General features: G+C 36.5%; 1 protein-coding gene across 13 annotated transcripts in view; it reads left to right on the top strand.

The window, feature by feature from the left end:
- The window catches only part of LOC134527111 (uncharacterized), a 134,155-nt gene that overhangs the window by 70,426 nt on the left and 39,828 nt on the right, over window positions 1-23,901 (top strand). For all 13 annotated transcript variants that reach the window (XR_010074079.1, XR_010074077.1, XR_010074080.1 and 10 more), the window contains 2 exons: window positions 2,239-2,383; window positions 7,601-7,790. Coding sequence is in view for 9 of the 13 variants with exons in the window: in XM_063359469.1 (XP_063215539.1) it covers window positions 2,239-2,383; window positions 7,601-7,790 (335 nt within the window). In the remaining 4 variants the exon portion in view is untranslated. The remainder of the gene's footprint in view (window positions 1-2,238; window positions 2,384-7,600; window positions 7,791-23,901) is intronic.

Here is a 23,901-nt window from a genome sequence, read left to right as displayed (position 1 = left end):
ATTGAGGCATTGTCATTGTAAAGGAGGTAAGTGCCATATTTAAACACATTGCCACCCCAGGAAAAGAAGGATCTACTGAAGATGCAAAAGTGAACATGAACCAAAAGTACCACAAATTTTATTTTATTACAACAAAATAACACAGTGGTAGTGTATTTATACTCCTCAATTGGTTTTTCTTTACCTGAAAAAAATAATGTTACGTAGGTACATCCTTTTCATTGTCAACGCATCAAATAACATATTTCGAGTTTAAATACCACGCAGGTCCATAGCCAGTCGCCCCCAAAATATTATTAAAACTACAGGGGAAAAATGTAGTATGATAATGCTTATATAATAGTTGATTACATAATTGCTTAACCAAATACTATACATACATATATTATAGTTATTACTTAATATTACTACCATAATTAATCTGTGAGCTCTCTCTGAGTGCAGACGTGTTTTGTATGTGCTTTTTCAGCACTGTGTTTTTGCTTCTATGGTTTGACTTCAAGTATGCATAAGGGCAGAGTGTATATTTGGCCCAATAAATGTTATGTATGTGTTCCTTCACTCTGATTTATATCATCTAATAGGTATTGTTGTGCAACTCATGAACATTCCTCAAAACACCATATCCTACTTGTGTAAACTGGTCGCTAGAGTTACTGTTCGTTTCTTATCTAGGTAATCTCTTTGTTTACACCTGTTTTGCACATTTCTGTAATGAATATCAAGTTCTCAATTCTAAATCTCTGTTGCAAGTATTGTTCTGAAAATACAATTGTGCTTAGCTTGAATCCAGCTTTGAAGATGGACCTCTGCTCCTCATGTGGCTGGTGAAAAGCACTGACCTATTTTCACCATTTAAAACACGAGAAAACATGGTCAGTGAGGGCTTACATATGTACTATAAATGTGAAATGTCATCACAACATATCAGTTTGAAGTAGTGAATACAGAAATTATGTAATATCTTTATTTTCTACCCAGATTGTTGTTTATATTGATGTTGATAAAGTGGCAATAAATTAGGTGAGGAAACACTACATCTTGTACTAGTTTTTTTTTTTTGATGCCTGGACTGTATATTGTAGAATTCTTTCAGTAAACGACAAAATGTGTACTTGCTGCGGGTTTGAACAGGCTTCATGTGCAGTGTGGGTGGCATGTGGCGTTGCCAGGTGTAGTCTTTCCTCGCATTGTTGCCAGGCTGCCAGTTGGCTGGAGATGCTTAGTAAGCAAATTAATTTTGGCCTTCATTTACTACCGAAACTAAAAATATATATCTCTGAAAATGTGAAAAAAAAACTAGTACAAGATGTAGTGTTTCTTCACCAAAGTTTTTGCAATATATATTCACCAATATAAATGAAAATCGGGATATAAATTACAGAATTTACAATATTCCAGTTATCTTTAAAAGATTTGTGCAATGGGAGTGCATGACTTGATGTAAGTTTTTGGACATACGCCATTGCTAAGTTCTTAGCAATGGCGTATGTCCAAAAACTTACATCAAGTTACAATATTCCAATAATCACTACTTAAATTTTGGAATCTAAAATCACTGTACTTTGAAAAAATGTAATTGGAAAGATGCACATAAGTTTAAATTGTTTTCACTATTACGTTATATTGTTAACTATATACCCTAAATGCTTACACTTATGGTTTCAGTTGGTTAAATACCTGCACCAGATGATCCTACTCTGATATTTCAGTCCCGGCATGCTGAACGCAAATCTTAGCCAAATCCTTCATTTTGTCTGTTTCAAGGGCATGGAATGAAGTGTCAGCCATTGTTAAAACATGAATTCAAATTTTTGTGTTTGAAATTCTGACAGAGAGTTTTTCGCTACAGTAGAAATAATGAACTGAATATTCTTAAACATGCCCTATGTTAGTCATTGTGTTACTTGTCATTACTTGTATAAGCAATTTACATAATAGTGGTCTAACACACTATGCTTTTATCAATTGGAATATTTTTATTTTACTTTTATCTTTTTGTATAAGCAATTGTTATTATTATAATTTGTTAGAATTGAAGAGAAGGTGTATCCTGTAGTTTTGCCATGTAAAATTTAGTCCAGATAAACAACAATTTAATTGAAGTATTTGAGGGAGAAAATGGCAACATTGACAATAATTTTGTGTGCGTGTGTGCGCATGTGTTTGTTTGGTGGGGAGGGGGGGTGATGATTTCCACACATGTTGCCTTGTTAATTTTACCTGCTTTGATTCCAGGAAATTTGCCAACATCTTTCTTTGCCACATTTGAAAGAAGTGTTCATTCAAGGAAAGGATTTCTTGTTGAACACCGTAGACTGGTCATTTTTGAAGTCGTGTACTGAACTCACTAAACTATGCCTGCCTCTATGCATTTTGAAATGTAAGTGTTTCCCTGATAGTTGTTAAGTTATTTATCTTTCTTTCGTTTGGTGTTGTAAACAAGTGTGTTAAAAGTTTAAAAGTGTGTATTGTTTAAAGGAAGAATAATACAGAGAGCATAGGCTTACCCAGGGCGTGTGTTTTGTGGTTTAAACCCCCTTCCCCCATTATAGAGTCAAGAAAATTGTGAATACTCATGTCATTCGAAGCTCATTGTCTGAAGTTTTTCACAGAGTGATGCGCGAGATAACGTCACCGAGCAGTTCAATATGTAATCAAACGTAAACAAAGTTGAATCACAGTGATTGGTTCATGATTATCAGTCTTAATTTTCGAAAAGTGGTCATTGGTTAATGGACTAGTCAGTACAACTCAACTTCGATTATGTTTTTGTTTTTCTTAATAGAATTGGACATTGAGTAGCAGTAGTGATTGCAACACTGTTACTTAATTTCGTACAAACTCTGTGCCGCAAATTTGGGATTATCGGCACTGATTTATTTTTGACCTAAAAGTTAATTTTGCATTTTAATTTTGACAGAGAATTTATAGTTTAACATAAATTTAGTTTCTTATTGTTGTTACCCATTAAATTTTTTTCCCACCAGATTCCTTGAGAGTTCTAAGCACCTAAATGACAGTTTGGAAACTTTTCGCGGCACAAGCAGTTAGACACATTTTCTTCCCATCTCGAGGCACGGCCACTTCTTGTAACTTTATCTTCGTGCTTAATGCCTTCCTCAGCGTGCCCCCAGGACAGCTCTGTTCCAAAAGTTGGCCTCAGGTGATCAACTCTTGTCACAGTCCTTTCTAGGATTTCTGACCTGCTAGGCATAATCTGGGCTCCGTTGAAGTCCATTTCCCATCAGGACAGCAAATTCCTCCTTCTTTCCCCCCTCCTGCTTTTCCATGAACTTCACCGAGAGCACTGACCGGGCCTTAACCTTGGCTCTTGGCAGGCCAAAATCAAGGACATCTCGCTGGTCGAAAAAAGGTCTGCCTATGCCATCTTGTGGCAAAGATCCAGACTACTTAACTTTAGTTCGGCAAGTAGAGAGGCCTCTATTGGCCGCTGCCACAACCTCTTTCCCTATTAGCCTGACAGAGCGCAGCCCAGTTGGGCCCATAAGCGCCAGGTTTACGCTAGTCGGCTACAACCTCCCCCCCCCCCCCCCCCCCACCACCGCGGGACTTTTGTGAACTAACCCGACACAGCGCGCTGCTTTCGGAGCGCAAAAAGTTACCTCAGATGCCCCCTCAGTTAAGCGACCAGCCACTTTTTTTTTTGGGTCGTCAAAGCAGTCCTTCGACTGTAACCTGCAGCCAATCAGAGGCTAGTTCCCCCAATTCCTAGGTTCCAGGCTCCTAGTGTGAGTTTTAACTTCATGCAGCCCAAAGGGGTGATTGATTCATCTTTCTGCCATCACCATGGTTGTTTATTTCCGGTGCTTCTTGCCTATGATCCCTTTCGCAAATCAGTCTCGCAGTGACTAGCTTAATGGAGTCCGGGAGTGATCCCTATTTTATTTATTTCTAGATTGATATTCGTGTTAGCTTTTATTACTAGATAATCTTTAGTATGACTCGTGCGTGGCTCCTGTGAGCGCTAATGCATCTCTAGAGGGAGTGATTTTCATCATTCTACCCCCAGAATGGTTAGTGGAAAATTCTACTCCTTTCCTCTATAGTTTGACTTTTTACTTAAATTTTTGCCCTGATTTCATCATCCCAGTTTCTTGGCCCCTTTATTTCTATTCTTGACCACTGGACCTCCTTTTCGTTTGGTTCCATTAGGGTCCAAGAGTTCGGGTCTGTCTCCAGCTCAAGTCCATAGCTAAATTCAACTAAATTTACATCCTCTTCCTTCTTGAGTTAATATGAGTTATTCCATGCGTCTTTCCAGCTGGATAACCGTTGAGCCGTCACCTCTTCTCCTTGCTTCTAGTCAGTGCCAGTGAACAGTCAACGGTATCAGATATTGTTAAATCAGAAATAATAAATTATACATAGTCATGTACTGGTTGGGTTAACAAATGTTTTAAGGCAGTATTTTAATCATAAACTATCTTAGTTAAATTTTAACATTAATTTTTTGTGAAAGCTTGATTATGAGTTGTCTAGTTGGTCAAAGAAAAATATTAAATTTGTATACAATGAACAATTGATAATCTATTTGTAATCAATAGTTTTGATGGCCAGGGCTCCAGTAACTTTGTTCTGTGTAATTTTGTAATTCTTGAAACTATCAAAATTAAATAATGAAAACTATAATTCCAAATAAACATGGTAGGTTTTGAAATTAACCACCTGTTATTTATTTAACTGAATCACTACTCAATCCACTTTATTCTCCTTCTTTATGAGAGTAATTATAAATTTGTTTAATGTTTGCCCTCGTGTTCACCTCGGGTTTAATTGTACTCACCTTTGTCCAAGCAGCCAAACGTTTGATTAGCGTGCGATGCCTAATTTTAAATGACTGTTACAAACATTGGAAAACTGAAACTTTAGTTTTCCGCCTTAGATGAAACGAACCAACCATGCAGTGAGAAGTTTCATTTGAGTCAGTAACTTAGTGGCCTTAGCTCAATATGTAGGTCTTTATATTCTTTAGATCTGTCATCGCTATGTCGTTTAGTGGAGCACACACATTTTTTAACTTCTACAAGTGACATGTTAAAAATTATGGCTCTGTGATAGTAAGTACATATTCAAACATACATATGTGATAGTATAGTTCAGAGCCTATCTTTGGCTCACCTCTGCTAAAAATCTTTCTAAATCACTGCGCATGAAAGAGAGGTTAGTTTCAAAACTTGTTTTTGAATTCTGTTTTACTGCACTTCAACTGTTAATTGTTAACAACCTTTCAATCAAATTATATATCAATTATATTGTCTTTCCAACATTGACTTAATTAATGATACGTCTATAAAGTGCCTACTTAAGTTTGGTGGGTTAATTAATTAATTATTTTGGTAACAGTAGTAATACATAGTAGGTACTTTACTTTTATGTATTTTTTATTTTATTAGGGTTGTGTAGGTATTTAAATTTTGTAATGTATACTTACTTAAGTGAATTGAAAGCAAATTTGCTTACAAACTACAAACCTTCAATAGTCCAGTATTAAAAAAATGAAATTCGCTGCTATTCTGTTTACTTATTTAAGAAATAACTAAATTCATTGGAATATAATCAAAGGTTTTTTTATACTAAGTTAAGTTTTATTCCAGTTTAATGTTTTTATTTTTTATTTTATTCAGCTAGGTCAGCCAAGGACCACTTGGCTTATATAAAATAACCTATCTATAATATCACTCATGTTCCCTAAGTTCCCAGTTAATGAAATTTTTAATTTTAGGTCCACAATTTTTTATTTTTAAATAACAATTAATGCTTCTTGTTGTTATAGGTCACATTTTAGAATAAAATATGAGAAAAAAGAAAAGTTATTGATGAAAAGTCTATGGTCTTTTATATGTTACAGTAAAATTCATTTTTGCCATCAGTGAAATTTTTCTTAATAATCTAGACTAACTCACTCAGCCCCCCTTCCCCTTTCGAAAAAAATCATGGGTACGCCTATGGTAGAGAGTGCTAAACTTGTTACATTATACCTATTAAACATTTTACAAATTAAATTTATATGTTTACCGACCAATAATTTATGTACAGACGTTAAATATACATGAATTATCACAACCTGCACCATACTCTCAAGTGTACTTTTTACAGCTGATGAGTGGAAGTTTTCATGGCAGGGTGATTCTGCAATGACAGATTTAAACCAGGATAGGAAACATTTCACAACTGGAAAATCCTCGGCCCAGCCAGTAATTAACACTTTATCAGGATTCTTGACCACTAGAACAAACTGCCTGACAAATACATCGGACACCCTGCATTATTATCAGTTTCGGCAAATCCCTTCAAACTGTCGTTATTTTATTATTACTGTTATTATTTGGTTTTAAATTCGGAATCAAAAAAAATTATTTTTTTACATTAGGTGCAAGTCTTAATAGTACGTTAAAAATTTTCAGTCAACACGAGGTACATTGAAATAAGAACTTTATACTTTTTTTAAATTATGTAAGATGTATACACCAAGATAGTCAGTATGTCAGTTCACGTAATCATTGACAAATTCTGTTTTTTGTTTGTAGTTTTATTATTTTAAAGTTATTAGTAGTTGTTCACTTCAGCTAAGTCCGCACCCCAGCATGTCTCTGACTCATTGCGTTGATCTCTGCTTGTTCGTGCGTGTGCGCAACTTCCCCCGAGGGTTGACTGAAGTGTGTGTGTATCTGCAGTGGTTTTGGTTGTGTTAATTTTTTTAGTGTTTTGTGGGTTTAATGTTGTGGAACTATTTCTGTTTTGTTTTTATATAACTAACATTCGCTGCATAACTTTTTGGATGTTGCCATCTCAATTTCCTAGTTTCTTCATTGTGTATTGTTTTTTTAGTTAGATTGTGGGTATTCTTATCAGATGGGAAATTGTTATTTTTATAATTATTTTTACTATTCAGATTTTGGATTAATATTGTTTCTCATTGATGTATTTTTATAACTGGCAACACAAGCTCCAGCACGGCCAGACACAGAGAGAGCTGACGTATCATTGCTACTTTGTCTGCCTCTCTTGTTGCCGTTCGACCACGTGGCGTTGTCTTGGTCGTCTCTCCTTAGCCAGTTGCGAGTCTGTAGGCAATTTTCTCAGTTAGCTGAGCTTTCAACATGTATGTGCAAGGTAGTGAATAATATTCATGAACTGAAACCAACTGTATTTGCATATCATTTAGCGTCCCGTCGCTGAGAGAGGGGCAGTTTCGACATCCCGCTCTCATCAGCCACGTGGGAAACAGCTCGCCCTGCAATAGGAGTTCGGTCTCTATGCTCCTAAAATCATATGATGTGATGATGTGACGCCCTTACCCCTTCACGCAAACTGTCTCGGCGGGACCTTTATCACATTCTTATTCATTTAATAATCTTAGATAAAATAACTTTCTGAATTTACAATTGTCAACATATGTTACCATCTTAACAAAAACATTTATTTTATAAACTAAATTTTACAAACACAAGGTGTTCAGGGTTAGTTTATTCTGAAGTTTTTTAAGAATAATTAGAGATCTAACTTTCACTTGCTGGAAATGTTCTCTTCCTTGTAATTTTTATATGTTTTCATAAGTTTTTTATTGTCTTTCCAGCAGAAAGAGACACCCAAGCAGTATCTTCTGTCGAAGAAACAGCTCTCTTTAAACCTAAACGATGTCGTGTTGCACATGTAGCACAGTCACGTGGTACGTCTGTGTTCAGGGAATTGGTGAATTCTAGCCATGATCTTAGAGAACTGGATATTCGTTCTCACACTATTGTGGGTAATTTTCTTCCACAAATGTAAGTGTGTCTTTTTAATTTTTTAAATTCACAGCAGCAATGTCATGTATTATAGGTTTTCTTTAATTATTACTGATTTAGACATCTGGTCACGGAATTACGTTATCTGTACAAAGAAGAAAGTAATGACATGTCTGAAGTATCATTTCTATCAGAGTTTCGTACAATAAATCGTGCTCATGTGGCCAGTTGGCTGCATATACGTATTGCATTATGATTTGGGTATGCTTTGCGCTAACAGTATCATAATTGTGTGATGTATAGGTAATGTTTTGGCAACACTCAACAATACAGAAGGCACTGTTATGTCACTTTTCACATCGCCATTTAACTATGTGAGATGTTTACAAAAAGCTTTCTGTAGTTTCTTGTGCATCATGCTCAAAAAATGGTTTGAATTCACTTAAACTATATTGCATTTTTTTGCACTATTTTATTGTATGCCTAAATGTGATTCCGAGTGTGCCTGGAAATTGGCAGCACTGTTGCAGTATAGTGCGTACTTTTATCGTACCATTTTAATAACTTATTAAGTTATTAACACTATAAATTAAGTTGTATGTATGGTAGGTTCATGCCCAGAAATCAAGAGAGAAAATTGTCCTTTCGTTGTGGTGTTCATCAATCTTGTATTAGGCAACCTACGTAGTCATCTTGAATAGTAATTTACATCATAACCATCTGCAACCAAAAATCTACAATATTTTCTTAGTTTAGCTATCAATTTGCAACAACTTGAAAAATTATTTTGTTTCCATAGCAAATTTTTATTTCTTTCTTTATTGTAACATGCCCACTGACAGACAATCGTCTATAAAGATGGGTACTACACATATAGACAAATACAAGGTTATATATAACTATGAATGTATGGACTCCCACCCCGTCGGCACCATAGCAGGCAGGACAGCCGCACGGGTACACGTCGTTTGTCCTAAAATCGTTTGTCCTAAAGCGTTTATCCTAATTTCGTTTGTCCTAAAAATTAGGACAAACGACTTTAGGACAAACGACGTTAGGACAAACGACTTTAGGACAAACGACTTTAGGACAAACGAATTTTAGGACAAACGACATTAGGACAAACGACTTTAGGACAAACGACTTTAGGACAAACGACTTTAGGACAAACGACTTTTAGGACAAACGACGGTTCCAGTATCGATAAATCCTTACTCTGAGTTTTAGGACAAACGACTTTAGGACAAACGACATTAGGACAAACGACATTAGGACAAACGACTTTAGGACAAACGACATTAGGATAAACGACTTTAGGACAAACGACATTAGGACAAACGACTTTAGGACAAACGATATTAGGACAAACGACTTTAGGACAAATGAATTTTAGGACAAATGATTTTAGGACAAACGACATTATGAAAAACCAAGTTAGGACAAATGACTTTAGGACAAAAAACTTTGAGTCGAACTATTTTATTTAAAAACCACAGAGCATGTGAGAACTTACAGTAAAAGAAAACGTTTGAAAAAATAATGTTATATACTGGGGAAATACATTACATTCTATGTAAAAAAAATTCAGCGTTTACGATCGTTACAATTTTTAGACATCTAGGAATAAACGACTACGGTTTCAACCTTAATATGTTTTTTTTTTTTTTTTTGCCATCTTGGATCCGCCATATTTAAATAGAACGCCCCACTCATGATGAAATTTTCGTCATGACCGCCATATTGAATTTTTCTGTTCCACTGGAGGCCGCCATCTTGGATGCTGTCGACTTTGTTTCTGTTTTTTGTTCCTAGATAGCGCCAGCAACGCTCTTGATTTTTTTTTTGTTCTTCTGGAGGCCGCCATCTTGGATACCGTTGACTTTGTTTCTGCTGTTTGTTCCTAGAGAGCGCCAGCCTAGTTCTTTATTTTATTTATTTTTATTCTTCTGGAGGTCACCATCTTGGATACCAAGGACTTTGTTTCTGCTGTTTGTTCATAGAGAGCGCCAGCGTCGCTCTAATTCATCACATAAGGTCGATGTTCCATTACCTACCATAGCTATTATGGTCCTTATCGACATATTAAATTTAAATTTTTTAACAAAACACATTGGAAGTGCTGTGATTCGAACCATTGCAGCTCTGATCTCTAGATTGGAAAACTTACGCCTTTAACCGCACGGCCATCGAGACATTTACCAAACTGGGAATAAAATAAGGTATATATAAAAATAACATGCATATTCGGACTTGTAATTATTTTGATTTGAAGTAATAAAAGCACCACCTGTTCGAGACAGAACCACCATCATGTATTAAGACGTAACTGTAACAATTATCGTTACGGTCACAATCTTGAATATGCGTAATTGTTTTGTTAGAAAAAAAAGCGGAAAAAATTTAAAAATCATTAAAAAATTAATCAATCAAATGAAATAATAAAAATGTTAAAAAACACCGTTGCACTTTTCGTTACGGTCGCCATCTTGAAAATACATAATTTTAATGCTAGAGATTCGAAAAAAAAATTACTTATTAGAATACTGATTAATTAGTTCGATTCCTGTCCTTGGTTCGAAACTATTAGAGCAAAAATTAAAAAAACAGATCCTTCCTCCACAGAAACCACCTACAGATTGATCTCCGCCACCAATAGCAAGGTATATATATATATATATATCGTCAGCTAGTATGACGACATGTCCGCCATCTTGTCTTCATCCGCTGGAGAAAACCATCTTGTTTTCGTCTGCTAGAGTGTGCTGATACCATGTTAGTCTAATATTATGTTCACCACAACTTTGTCCTCAACTGTTGGCATTGAACATTGACCTTGACCTTGAAATTTGATTTTGACCTTGAAATTTGACCTTGAACCTTGAAATTTGATTTTACCTTAACGACCATCATGGATCCGCCATTTTGCGTTTAGTACATGCTACCAGGAGCTACCACCTGCTAGAGGTCATTGCCACCATCTTGTTTTCGTCTGCTGGAGGACACCATCTTGTGCGTGTACTCGTCTTATAGAGTACATTACCATCATACTTGTATAAGTTTTACCTGCTAGAGTGCAGTAATCATTTATTATTACTGAAGTGCCTGCCATCTTAAAATTTGGGCGCCATCTTGGAATAGTGTAAATATTTAGCTAGAAATTCTGGATTAAATTTCAAAATTCAACAAAAAATTCACTCATTAAAGTAATGATTGATTATATCAATTCCTGTTCTTGGTTCGATCCTTGGATGATGCAAAAAAATAATTTTATGGAAAAAATAATTAATATAATAAATTATTATCAAAGTCCTAAAAGAGACTTAAAATCATCTATCACCATCATCCTTTAAACCATTACGACCGCCATTTTAGATATTTGTATTTATTGACTTATTAGTTCGGGAAAAATTCCAAAATTCACCGAAAAAATCACACATTATTTTACATATTGAATCGAAACTTTCTTTGATCTATGAACGAAGCTGAAAATAAATTTAATTTAAATACCATAAAATTGTCAGGTTCGAGAAATAAAACACCGCAAGTTCTTTTACAAACATAGTATTTATTACATAATTTTTATCCTACTAAAGGATCACTTGCGAAAGCCAGCAATCTTATAAACATTTAGCCCTGCATAGACGTGAAAAGACTAATTCTTAGCTCCAACAGCTCCAACTCCTCCAAATGCTCTAACAGCTGCAACTGCTCCAACAGCTACAAATGCTCCAAATGCTCCAACAGCTCCAAATGTTACAAAGGCTCCAAATGCACCAAATGCTCCAAATGCTCCAACAGCTCCAAATGCTCCAACAGCTCAAAATGCTCCATATGCTCCAAATGCTCCAACAGATCCAAATGCTCCAACAGCTTCATCATCTCCAAATGCTCCAAAGGCTCCAAATGCTCCAACAGCTCCAAATGCTTCAAGTGCTCCAACAGCTCCAATTACACCAACAGCTCCAAATGCTCCAAATGCTCCAACTGATTTCAATTACTTTTTTTTTATTGAACTTGACATGATTACATGCATGACTTTATTAGTATACATTTTGGATGTCAGTGGTGACTTTTTTACACTTTTTAGTTATAAATTTATTTAGAAATGAGCTTTCGAGAAATGATAAAGTACATTTTTAAAAAATCTTAATTTTTCTTCATGTTTATACACATGCAATTAATGGAAACCATTATTTTATGTAGCTAGCTTCCCTCAGTTCTTTAAGTATGAAGGATATTTCTTTGATGCTCGAATAGTTTCCTGCACAAAGCGAACCATGTAGAAGTCTTAGCCTGTCAACCAATATGTTAGGATCTTCCCATGAGTTATAATCAATCTTTCTGCTACGTTCATCTTCCGTGTATGTTTATAATAAAAATGATTATCCCTGGTGTCTTTTGTTTCAACACCAACCACAAGGTCACTTTCGTCATCGACAAGTGATTATCACAAGCTTGATTAGGATAATTTATTTTGTGCCGGAAATTAGGCATTTAGTCACTTTTTTTTTATTTTTCTATAATTTTAATTTTTTTTGGAAATCTTATTTTTTTAATTTATCTGGTTGTTAAGGGGGTGATTTACTCTTTGTTAGGCCGCTGTACGCCAGGTGTTTAAACTTTGTGCCAGTGGACCGAAGACCCTTTTCCCAGGGGGCTTATCTGATATTTTGCTGTCAAATGTGGACGTGGGCAGCCCAGTTGAAATTTCTCTCGCCTGCAGTCACGTCCCGAGTTTGTAATTTTATTTATCTTCATGACCAAAATTGCATAGATTGGCTTCTGGGCTGCAAGCTGCTTCTTCTTAGAGGCCTGCTGAGAATAGCAAGTCTCGTCACGAATGGGTCTCCAGTGGACCTGTGTTCCCACCTTAGTGGCTATTTCTGTCCCCCCTTCCTCTCACTCCACCTCACATTTGTTCTGAGATATCAAGTCGGGAGCAGTGACCTGACGTGAACTTAGCCAAGACGATGGGCTAATTCAAGGACTTTCTCCCTGGTCTTACAGAGACGTCCACGACATCTAGCGGCAGAAAAAGTAACCGCGGGCCTGGTCGCCAGCATGTAGAGCACACCCTCGTGACACCTGGTGGCAAGTAAACTCACCGCCTCAATTAGTTCCCCTTTACGCCGCTAGAAAGCAAAGCCGCGGCGCCATAAGGCACAATGTTTCTTCTCGCGGCCTGTAGAAGTCGATTGTTTGTTGCCTTCTGTACTTGCCGGTAGAGAGTGCACATGTCTGTGTTCTTGTCACGACCGCCTCGGACTCCTTCGCATGTTTTCGGCCATGAGCCGAACCTTCCCCCTCTTTTATCCTAGGGCCGACCGACCACCCGATTTAATTAGTAGCTATGACCTTCATCGCCAGGACTCAGTACTCTGACCTCGGCTGCCGACCACATCTTCTCAGTGTCCTCTGCGCTAAGAGGCTTTTCGCATGAACGGCGATTTTCGGTTGCATAAAAGATGTAGTCAGTTGCTTAAGGGATGTGATCCCATTTGTACAGTAGCCAGGCAGATATAGTTTTTAGAAAAAGTCATGTGTAGTTAAAATTTTTATTTTTTTTATTCTTTAAAAATTTGTTTTCCTAACGCGCATCTGCGCTTTCTCGGTGCGCGTCATCCTGATGCCGGCGCGAGACACCTCGGAGGCCCTGTTTCCACACCCTAATTGGTGAGAAATCCGTTATTTCCCCCTCCCCATATTCCCGTTTGTTGGCCTTTCGCGCCGACTGTGTATGACTGTCTGGAAGCAGGTCTAATTCGCTTTAAATTTGATTTGTGTTTCAGACAGGGTCCAAGTTTCTGGGGAGAGAAATTGCTCCCCTCATGATCTTCGGGAACTCCAGCTGATTTCCCCCTTTAGAAGAGTTTTTCTCTCGGTCCGACGTCATCCTGGGAAGATCCGGGTGATATGAGCTATATATATTTTCCGCTTGCATGGAAGGAACTAAATTCATTAAAAAGATACCAGCGAGCAGTGCTTTAAGAACGTAATCCTCAAGAACATGTAAAATCAAGGAAACTAATATATATGTAATCGTTGGGAGAATCAAATTATGGTGCTATACTTGAAATTTTGTTAATGTAATAATTTGTTTGTTAAGGTGTAATATGTATTGTTTTAAATAATGTAGGGGCTCCCCCTTAACTTTGTTCATTACTAAGATCTTTATTATCATGTCGACATAATGCTAAAACAAAACCTCTTAATGATAAACCAGGAAAACCTATAGACCAAATTATTTATATAGTGTATTTATTTATCATATACCTTCTTCTACATAATGATCCACGAACTCCCAAGTTACTAGAGTGCAACGAGTGTAAATTTTGTCGTGTTCACCGCCTCGTGTCCCCTCTGGTAATTAACTTTAATTTACTTAATATTTTGCCCAGCAGTTTCCAATGTGTTTTTAATTAATTTAAAATAATATATTTTTTGGGCACGAGGGGCGTTACAATTTTATTACGTCATTTCCATCGTTTTGATCTCAAGCCACCATCACTTTCTTCGCTCTTGACCGCTTTAGGTGCTTCAGCACAGTACTCAATTATGTCAGCATCACAAGCTTGATCAGGAAATTAATTTTATTACGTCGTTTCCATCGTTTTGGTCTCAAGCCACCATCACAGTCTTTGCTCTTGCATGATTTAGGTGCTTCAGCACAGTACTCATTCATGTCAGCATTACAAGCTTGATCAGGATAATTTATTTTATTACGACGTTTCCATCGTTTTTGTCTCAGGCCACCATCACAGTCTTCGATCTTGACCGCTTTAGGTGCTTCAGCACAGTACTCAATCATGTCAGCCTTAGATTTGTCAGCACAGTCATCGATCATGCCAGCCTCAGATATGTCACCACAATCTTCAATAATGTCAGCTTCAAAAGTTTCATCACAGTCTTCGGTCTTGTCAGCTTCAGGTGGTTCTCCATCTTTCACATTTTCATGGAGATGACTAAATATTGATGTAAATATATTTTCATTTCTAATGAGGTTTCTACTTTCTTCGTTTTTTTTTTTTTTTTTTTGAAATTATTGTCTTGATATATATCAGTATTTTTAGCATTAGCTTTTTTACATTTTTCATAATTATTATTGTCTAATATTCTGCCTTCGTTCCTCTTCCACGATGTTGGAGCACAGTCTTCGTTATCTTTATTCATCTTAGTTGTACAGTTCTTGCAATGTCTATCCAAGTAATATCTTCAACCAAAGGATTTATGACACTGACTGCAATTATATGGTTTTTGACAAGGACCCAAATTAAACTCCTTCTCTCATGTCGTTTAGCATTCTTTCTCAAGGTAAACATCTTGCTGCAGTATCTACAGTGATGTCGTTTTGATACAGCTACAGGCAACGAATCAGGGTACATGTTAGATTCTGCGACTAATGGCAGATGCAAACTAAGAGTTTTAAATTAAAACCATTACTTAAATAGAATTTTTTAAATATTTCGTCAGCGAGAGTTAAATTATCTCATGCAAAAGTACTGGTTGTAAGTAGTTATGCTTTTCAACAACAGATGATGCCACGTGTTGCTGCAGGTAAATAATATTTATTTCTTTTATGCGGGATGCGGATGTTCACTAACGATCGCAAAAGAAGGATGGCTTTGCTAGACTCCAAGGAGAAGGAAGTTTGTTTATTCAGTTAGTGTTTCTCAGATTTCTTAGGGCATATTATTATTTGACTGAATAATGATTTTTTTTAAATTCCACCTGATAAAAATATTGCAAGTGGTGATTTAGTAGCAGAAATTCACTAATTAAATTTAACCTTGAATATAATGACATGTCTCATTAAGAGTAAAACTCCTTCATGGAGAGATCGGTTTCTCATAAATAACCAGAATCCCTTTGAGAAACCACATGAATGATCGCAAGCACACGGAAAAAACCATCACAATATTGACAAGAATAATTAGGAGCACACGGAGAACACCATCAAAATATTGACAACGATAATCGGGAGCACACAGAGAAAACCACCACACATTTTCTTTCATAAATTACAAAAAAAAAAAATATAAAAATTAAACAAAAATTACAAAACATACAAAAACTGATTCTGGCTTGGACTAGAACTCTATCTTTGCTCAATAATGAGAATTTTATAAGCTAGCAGAATCAGTTTTTTATATTTTGTAATTTTTGTTTAATTTTTTTTTGTAATTTATCAAAAAAAAAAATGTGTGGTGGTTTTCTCCGTGTGCTCCCGATTATCCATGTCAATATTATGATGGTTATCTCCATGTGCTCCTAATTATACTTGTCAATATTTTGATGGTTTTTTTCCGTGTGCTTGCGATCATTCCTATGGTTTCTCCAAGTGCTTCTGGTTATTTCTGAGAAACCGATCTCTCCATGAAGGAGTTTTACTTTTAATGAGACATGTCATTATATTCAAGGTTAAATTTAATTAGTGAATTTCTGCTACTAAATCACCACTTGCAATATTTTTAACAGGTGGAATTTAAAAAAAAATCATTATTCAGTCAAATAATAATATGCCCTGAGAAATCTGAGAAACACTAACTGGATGAACAAACTTTCTTCTCCTTGGAGTCTAGCAAGCCATCCTTCTTTTGCGATCGTTAGTGAACATCCGCATCCCGCATAAAAGAAATAAATATTATTTACCTGCAGCAACACGTGGCATCATCTGTTGTTGAAAAGCATAACTACTTACAACCAGTACTTTTGCATGAGATAATTTAACTCTCGCTGACGAAATATTTAAAAAATTCTATTTCAGTAATGGTTTCAATTTAAAACTCTTAGTTTGCATCTGCCATTAGTCGCAGAATCTAACATGTACCCTGATTCGTTGCCTGTAGCTGTATCAAAACGACATCACTGTAGATACTGCAGCAAGATGTTTAACTTGAGAAAAAATGCTAAACGACATGAGAGAAGGAGTTTAATTTGGGCCCTTGTCAAAAACCATATAATTGCAGTCAGTGCCATAAATCCTTTGGTTGAAGATATTACTTGGATAGACATTGCAATAACTGTACAACTAAGATGAATAAAGATAACGAAGACTGTGCTCCAACATCGTGGAAGAGGAACGAAGGCAGAATATTAGAAGACAATAATGATTATGAAGAATGTAAAAAAGCTAATGCTAAAAATACTGATATATATCAAGACAATAATTAAAAAAAAAAAAAAAACGAAGAAAGTAGAAACCTCATTAGAAATTAAAATATATTTACATCAATATCTAGTCATCTCCATGAAAATGTGAAAGATGGAGAACCACCTGAAGCTGACAAGACTGATGACTGTATGAAACATCTGAAGCTGACATTATTGAAGATTTTGGTGACACATCTGAGGCTGACATGATCGATGACTGTGCTGACAAATCTAAGGCTGACATGAATGAGTACTGTGCTGAAGCACCTAAATCATGCAAGAGCGAAGACTGTGATGGTGGCTTGAGACCAAAACGATGGAAACGACGTAATAAAATTAATTTCCTGATCAAGCTTGTGATGCTGACATAATTGAGTACTGTGCTGAAGCACCTAAAGCGGTCAAGAGCGAAGAAAGTGATGGTGGCTTGAGATCAAAACGATGGAAATGACGTAATAAAATTGTAACACCCCTCGTGCCCAAAAAATATATTATTTTAAATTAATTAAAAACACCTTGGAAACTGCTGGGCAAAATATTAAGAAAATTAAAGTTAATTACCAGAGGGGACACGAGGCGGTGAACACGACAAAATTTACACTCGTTGCACTCTAGTAACTTGGGAGTTCGTGGATCATTATGTAGAAGAAGGTATATGATAAATAAATACACTATATAAATAATTTGGTCTATAGGTTTTCCTGGTTTATCATTAAGAGGTTTTGTTTTAGCATTATTTCGACATGATAGTAAAGATCTTAGTAATGAACAAAGTTAAGGGGGAGCCCCTACATTATTTAAAACAATACATATTACACCTTAACAAACAAATTATTACATTAACAAAATTTCAAGTATAGCACCATAATTTGATTCTCCCAACGATTACATATATATTAGTTTCCTTGATTTTACATGTTCTTGAGGATTACGTTCTTAAAGCACTGCTCGCTGGTATCTTTTTAATGAATTTAGTTCCTTCCATGCAAGCGGAAAATATATATAGCTCATATCACCCGGGTCTTCCCAGGATGACGTCGCTCCGAGAGGAAAACTCTTCTAAAGGGGGAAATCAGCCGGAGGTCCCGAAGATCATGTGGGGAGCAATTTCTCTCCCCATAAACTTGGACCCTGTCTGAAACACAAGTCAAATTTAAAACGAATTAGACCTGCTTCCAGACAGTCATACACATTCGGCGCGAAAGGCCAACAATGGGAATATGGGGAGGAGGAAAAAACGGATTACTTACCAAACAGGGTGCGGAAACAGGGCCTCCGAGGTGTCTCGCGCCGACATCAGGATGACGCGCACCGAGAAATCGCGGATGCGCGTTAGGAAAACAAATTTTTAAAGAATAAAAAAAATAAAAATTTTAACTACACATGACTTTTTCTAAAAACTATATCTGCCTGGCTACTGTACAAATGGGATCACTTTCCTTAAGCAACTGACTACATCTTTTATGCAACCGAAAGTCGCCATTCCCGCGAAAAGCCTCTTAGCGCAGAGGATGCTGAGAAGACGTGGTCAGCAGCCGACGTCAGAGTACTGAGTCCTGGCGATGACGGTCAAAGCTACTAATTAAATCGGGTGGTCGGCCCTAGGAAAAAAGTAGGGGAAGGGTGGACTCATGGCCGCAAACATGCGAAGGAGTCCGAGGCGGTCGTGACAAGAACACAGACATGCGCACTCTCTACTGGCAAGTACAGAAGGCAACAAACAATCGACTTCTACAGGCCGCGAGAAGAAACATAGTGCCTTATGGCACTGCGGTGCTGCTTTCTAGCGGTGTAAAGGGGAACTAATTGAGGCGGTGTGCTGACTTGCCACCAGGTGTCAAGAGGGTGTGCTATACACGCTGGCGACCAGGCCCGCGGTTACTTTTTCTGCCGCTAGATGTCGTGGACGTCTCTGTAAGACCAGGGAGAAAGTCCTTGAATAAGCCCATCGTCTTGGCTAAGTTCACGTCAGGTCACTGCTCCCGACTTGATTTCTCAGAACAAATGTGAGGTGGAGTGAGAGGAAGGGGGGACAGAAATAGCCACTAAGGTGGGAACACAGGTCCACTGGAGACTCATTCGTGACGAGACTTGCTATTCTCAGAAGGCCTCTAAGAAGTAGCAGCTTGCAGCCCAGAAGCCAATCTATGCAATTTTTGTCATGAAGAGAAATAAAATTACAAACTCGGGACGTGACTGCAGGCGAGAGAAATTTCAACTGGGCTGCCCACATCCACATTTGACAGCAAAATATCAGATAGGCCCCCTGGGAAAGGGGTCTTCGGTCCACTGGCACAAAGTTTAAACACGTGGCGTACACCGGCCTAACAAAGAGTAAGTCACCCCCTTAAGGCGATTGGTGCATGGAAAATATTACGAAAAAACTAATTTAACTGTATATATTTATTTTTGATGCTTCTTTTTAAGACATAATATACCTAGAATATTTTTAATAAACTTTTTTTTACTGAGTTATGTCATTTTAAATGCATTTATTTTTATTCCAAGCCAGAATTATTGAGAATACACATAATTATGTTAAACTTAATTATAGTTCAAGAAACAAGTGTACGAATAGGTTTCTGCACATATAAAAGTAAGAAGAAAAAATTTTCATCGTCAAAATTACAGTTTAATATTGACAATTTCCATTGATCACTGCTGGACTACTTCAGGAGCGAATTAAAGAATAAATTTAAATGAAAATGAAAACATAATTGGCAGAACACTATTGAGTTATGTATATATTTTCATATCATTTTGTTTTTGATACGATCCGACTCAAAACATGCCCTCTGGAGTGACAGTTCTAGTGCTGCGTGTAAAACTCTCGCCGCCGGGAAGAATGTCCCCGCGACGTGGCGCTGAGGGCGGCACTTGTCGCAACCAGGTAGTCCGGCGGAGCTCCGGCCGGCGGGCCGCAGCCTGCGTAGGGGAGGGGTAAAAATGGGGTGTAGAGGGATGACGAGAGAGGAGACGGAAGAAACGAAGGGTCTGTCAAGGTCGCGCTCATGGAGCTAATATACAGTAATACATCTGGAGAGGACAAGGGAAGACCAGCAGAGGATGCGAGGTGAAGCCGGGTATCGGCTGGAAGAAAATGAAAAAGAGCCAAACTCGCCTCGCGCGGCCGAAGAATCCTCCAAACTAAACTCGCAACAGCTCCGAAATTATCAAAACAATCAAACTGAAAATTTTACTGGAGTATCTATAAACATTTTTCCCCACATCGCTTTAATATTTTTTTCGAAACATGAATGCTTTCATTTTTAAAAATTAAATACTTATTTACTGCCAAAAATTTTTGTGATTACGCAGAGTAAATTACAACATGGAGGAAAATTTTTTGTTTGCAATTGTAAGTGGGGGACACTAGCGTATGAAATAAGGAAGAAGCCTCAAATTTTATTTATATACCCCTTTTGACGCATTCAACCCCATACTTTTATTTTTACAGAGAGTTGAAGTGGGAATAATGTTTCAGTGGGTAACACTACTGACATATGTCTTCGGAACGCACTTCTTTTTGTTATTATACATCTCAAAATTTATAATTTCATACACAATGTTTATAAAAACGAATTCTTACTTACCTCATTTAATCTATTACAAACCTCTTGTAATATACGTGTATTAGTAGAAGAACCAACGTAACATGCAAACCTTAGGTAAACACTGGTAGAGAATTGTTTGGAATAACTGTAATGCTATGCATATACTGACAATGTAAGAAACTTCCAATTTTATTAATTGTTTGCATAAGAATTAATAATTTTAAAAAAATCATAGAATAGGCCTTTATAGACTGAAAACCTTTCACGTAGTTTCAAGTCGCGTACATAAAAGTTTTTTAATATATATAATTACCAAATATTGTTGAATATATTTAACATTTTTATACATGTTACAACACACATATAATAACAAACCTATATAGTGTATAAAAAGACAAACGCCAAATTTTAGCATTTTGTATTTCTTTTCTCTGTGTGAATAAAATAACAGTTCTTAACGTAGTTGCTAATACTGTACTATATTTCTAAAAAAAAATTACGAAAACCCCTGACATCGTCACCATAAAAATGATAAATTTGCAAAATAATTAAGGCACATCTTTTAATGCTACGAAGCACACTCTTAAGAGAAATGTTTTAAACTTATGTTGGGATGTAACTAATATCTTAAAAGCATTCTGAAACCGTTACTTTGAGGGAAACCTTAATATACCGAACACCATACCATCCTTTAATCGAGTACGATTTTCGCTTCTTAAGACCCATTTGTCTTCAAAATGCACTGTACTGTGTAAGTAATAAATCAGTCTTAAAATCAGTTAATTATTTTGTCTTCCTATTTCGTATTCTAATTGAGATAAATATCAGATAAGCATGTGTTACTTGTATCACGACATCAGTAATTAATATTTCATTTTATTTTTTTGTTAACTAATGTGCATAGGGCAGTGCACTAGACATCACTACCTGTGTGTAGTGTTGCGTTACACTTTTTAACGCATTAGAGTTTACATAAAATGATAAATTCAAATTTTCGTTTAAAAGTATAAATATCAGAGATCAATTTAATTAATGTCCAGTATAACTCAGTCAGTAAAACATTCGGAAATATGTATAGGACCTGTTAAGCTAAATATTTGTTAACAGTTAAACTGAACTAAGATTGTTAGAGTGGTTTTTTCTCTGTCCGTATATTAGAGGTATGGAACATCAATAAATATAGTTTAAAAAACTAAAGAAACATGCTTTTAAAGATTATCAAACTAAAAAGTTAAAAATAATTTTAAAATTTAATTTATGACAATAGTACATAAGCAATACTAGTATAAATGAGAAAAAAAGCTTGAGGCGCTTTGTGCCATATTTTTTGTATATTAAGCGCCCCATGCTTTATTCTCATTTATACTAGTATTGCTTATATACTATTGTCATAAATTAAATTTTAAAATTATTTTTAACTTTTTAGTTTGATAATCTTTAAAAGCATGTTTCTTTAGTTTTTTAAACTATTTTTATTTTTAACTTTTTAGTTTGATATTCTTTAAAAGCATGTTTTTTTTAGTTTTTTAAACTATATTTATGTATAATTATCATAGTGAAATGAGTTACCGACACTACCTATTACCATCTGAGATAACTATTTGGAGTTGCAACGTCACAAAGAAATGGTAAAGTCTCTCCGAATCATTTACAGTTAGATGTATGGATATAATCTTAGAATTTACCAGAATAAAAAACATTTTTTTTCCGGCGTGGCCGGGAGTAGAACCCACGATCGCTGAATCCGAAAGCTGACGTCTCAGAAGTTTTTTTTTAGGTTTTTAATAGGTTTTTATTTTTCGTAATTGTCACAATACATGGTTTGCAGGGTTATTTAGACATACCAGCAGTTTCCTGCTCTTTTGCCAAATTTTTACATATTAACACTTCAGTTTTTACATGGCACAGAATATATACATATCATAAAAGGAAACTTTAAAAAACCTTTTGTCTTTGCCTTTGGAGCCATTGGGCTCAATGTCTTCACATCACTGGGAAATGCACACATTATTACATTTAGTATTATTTACAAAGAATTAAAAATGAATAAATACAGATAAGTGTTACAAGAAAACTGAATATTATTGGTTTAAAAACTAAGCTATCAAACAAACAAACAAACAATGCGCTATGGTTGCCGTCCGTTAATGGCTACACCGGTATGGCACTGTGGTTGGCGTCCATACTATACACATATATACATGATATACACTGCACTTTCACTTTGGATGGTGTCCCAGTGGAGATCTTGGGGCCGCCCAGTCAGGGTGGCCTGCCGGGGTGGTAATCTGTAATGAGTTTGTGTGGATAGGGTCTGGTGATGTCGTGTTTGCCAATGTTCTGTATCAGTGTAGACGGGTGTTGTGCAGCTTTGTGGAAGAATTTGTCTGTGTATCGTGTGACTAGAGATCTTGGTGATTGTGTGTTTGCAAGGTCATGTAGCTGTATGTTGGTTACGTGTCTCTATTTCCCGAGTGTGGCTCTGAGTAGTTTATTGAAACATGTATTTAGTTGGTGGAAACGGATGTCGGGTACATGGGCAAATATTACTGATAAATACAATAAGATAGGTACTATGTACGCCTTGAAGAGGCGTACACGGTCCTGGTCTGGGAGGGGGCTTTAGGGGCGGAGTATGGGGGAGAGCGAGTTGAATACGCGATAGGCCCGGGCAGTGGCCGACGAGAAGTGCTGTGAGAAGCGCAGTGTGCGATCCAGTGTCACACCAAGGTATTTCACTGAATCGCTCCAGTTGATCACTGCGCCTCCCACGAACAGTGCTGGTGGCTGACGGGGGCGGCGTCTGGTGAAAAGAATTGCTTCTGTCTTGGCGGGGTTGGGAAGGATTCCCCAGGACATGAAGTAGGTATTGACAGAGACAGTGCTTATCAGAATGAAATTACAGAACTACTTTTGTGCAAGGAAATGTATTTTACAAATACATTTCAAGAGAAATCACCTTTAAATGAAATAGATCTTGCTGACATGGAAGAAATAGACTTAAGGTGGGTTTACGATTGAAAATTAAGAATTAAGACTTAAGACTTAGTCCTGTACTTACCATATGACTCTATGTAAACTAGTGGAATGGTTTATGATTGTCGTGTGTGAATTTTGACGGGTCGTGTGCGAACCATATGATGACTTAAGACTTAACAGAAATGGTTATATTTTATATTTTTCGTTAAGACTTAAGGGAAGCGACCAATCACAACAAACCGGAACCTTTCAACCGGAAGTTTATGTCTTATTATTGGACTGAGCGAGGCAGTATTTTGGGTTAGAATTCGTATGTAATTTGTAATCATCATCCATTTCGAAAAATAGATATCCCATTTGTCAATAACCTATTTCAAACCTGCTTCTCCGTTTCGAACAATGGCCGACCATGTGTTTTGTTCTGTGATTGGTTAGAATTAACGACTTCTATGGCAATCATAAACTGT

This window comes from Bacillus rossius, chromosome 1 (assembly GCF_032445375.1).
Source record: "Bacillus rossius redtenbacheri isolate Brsri chromosome 1, Brsri_v3, whole genome shotgun sequence".
NCBI classification, from domain to species: domain Eukaryota; kingdom Metazoa; phylum Arthropoda; class Insecta; order Phasmatodea; family Bacillidae; genus Bacillus; species Bacillus rossius.
Note: the sequence above shows the minus strand (reverse complement) of the source record. Positions and strands in the feature narration are given on the sequence as shown.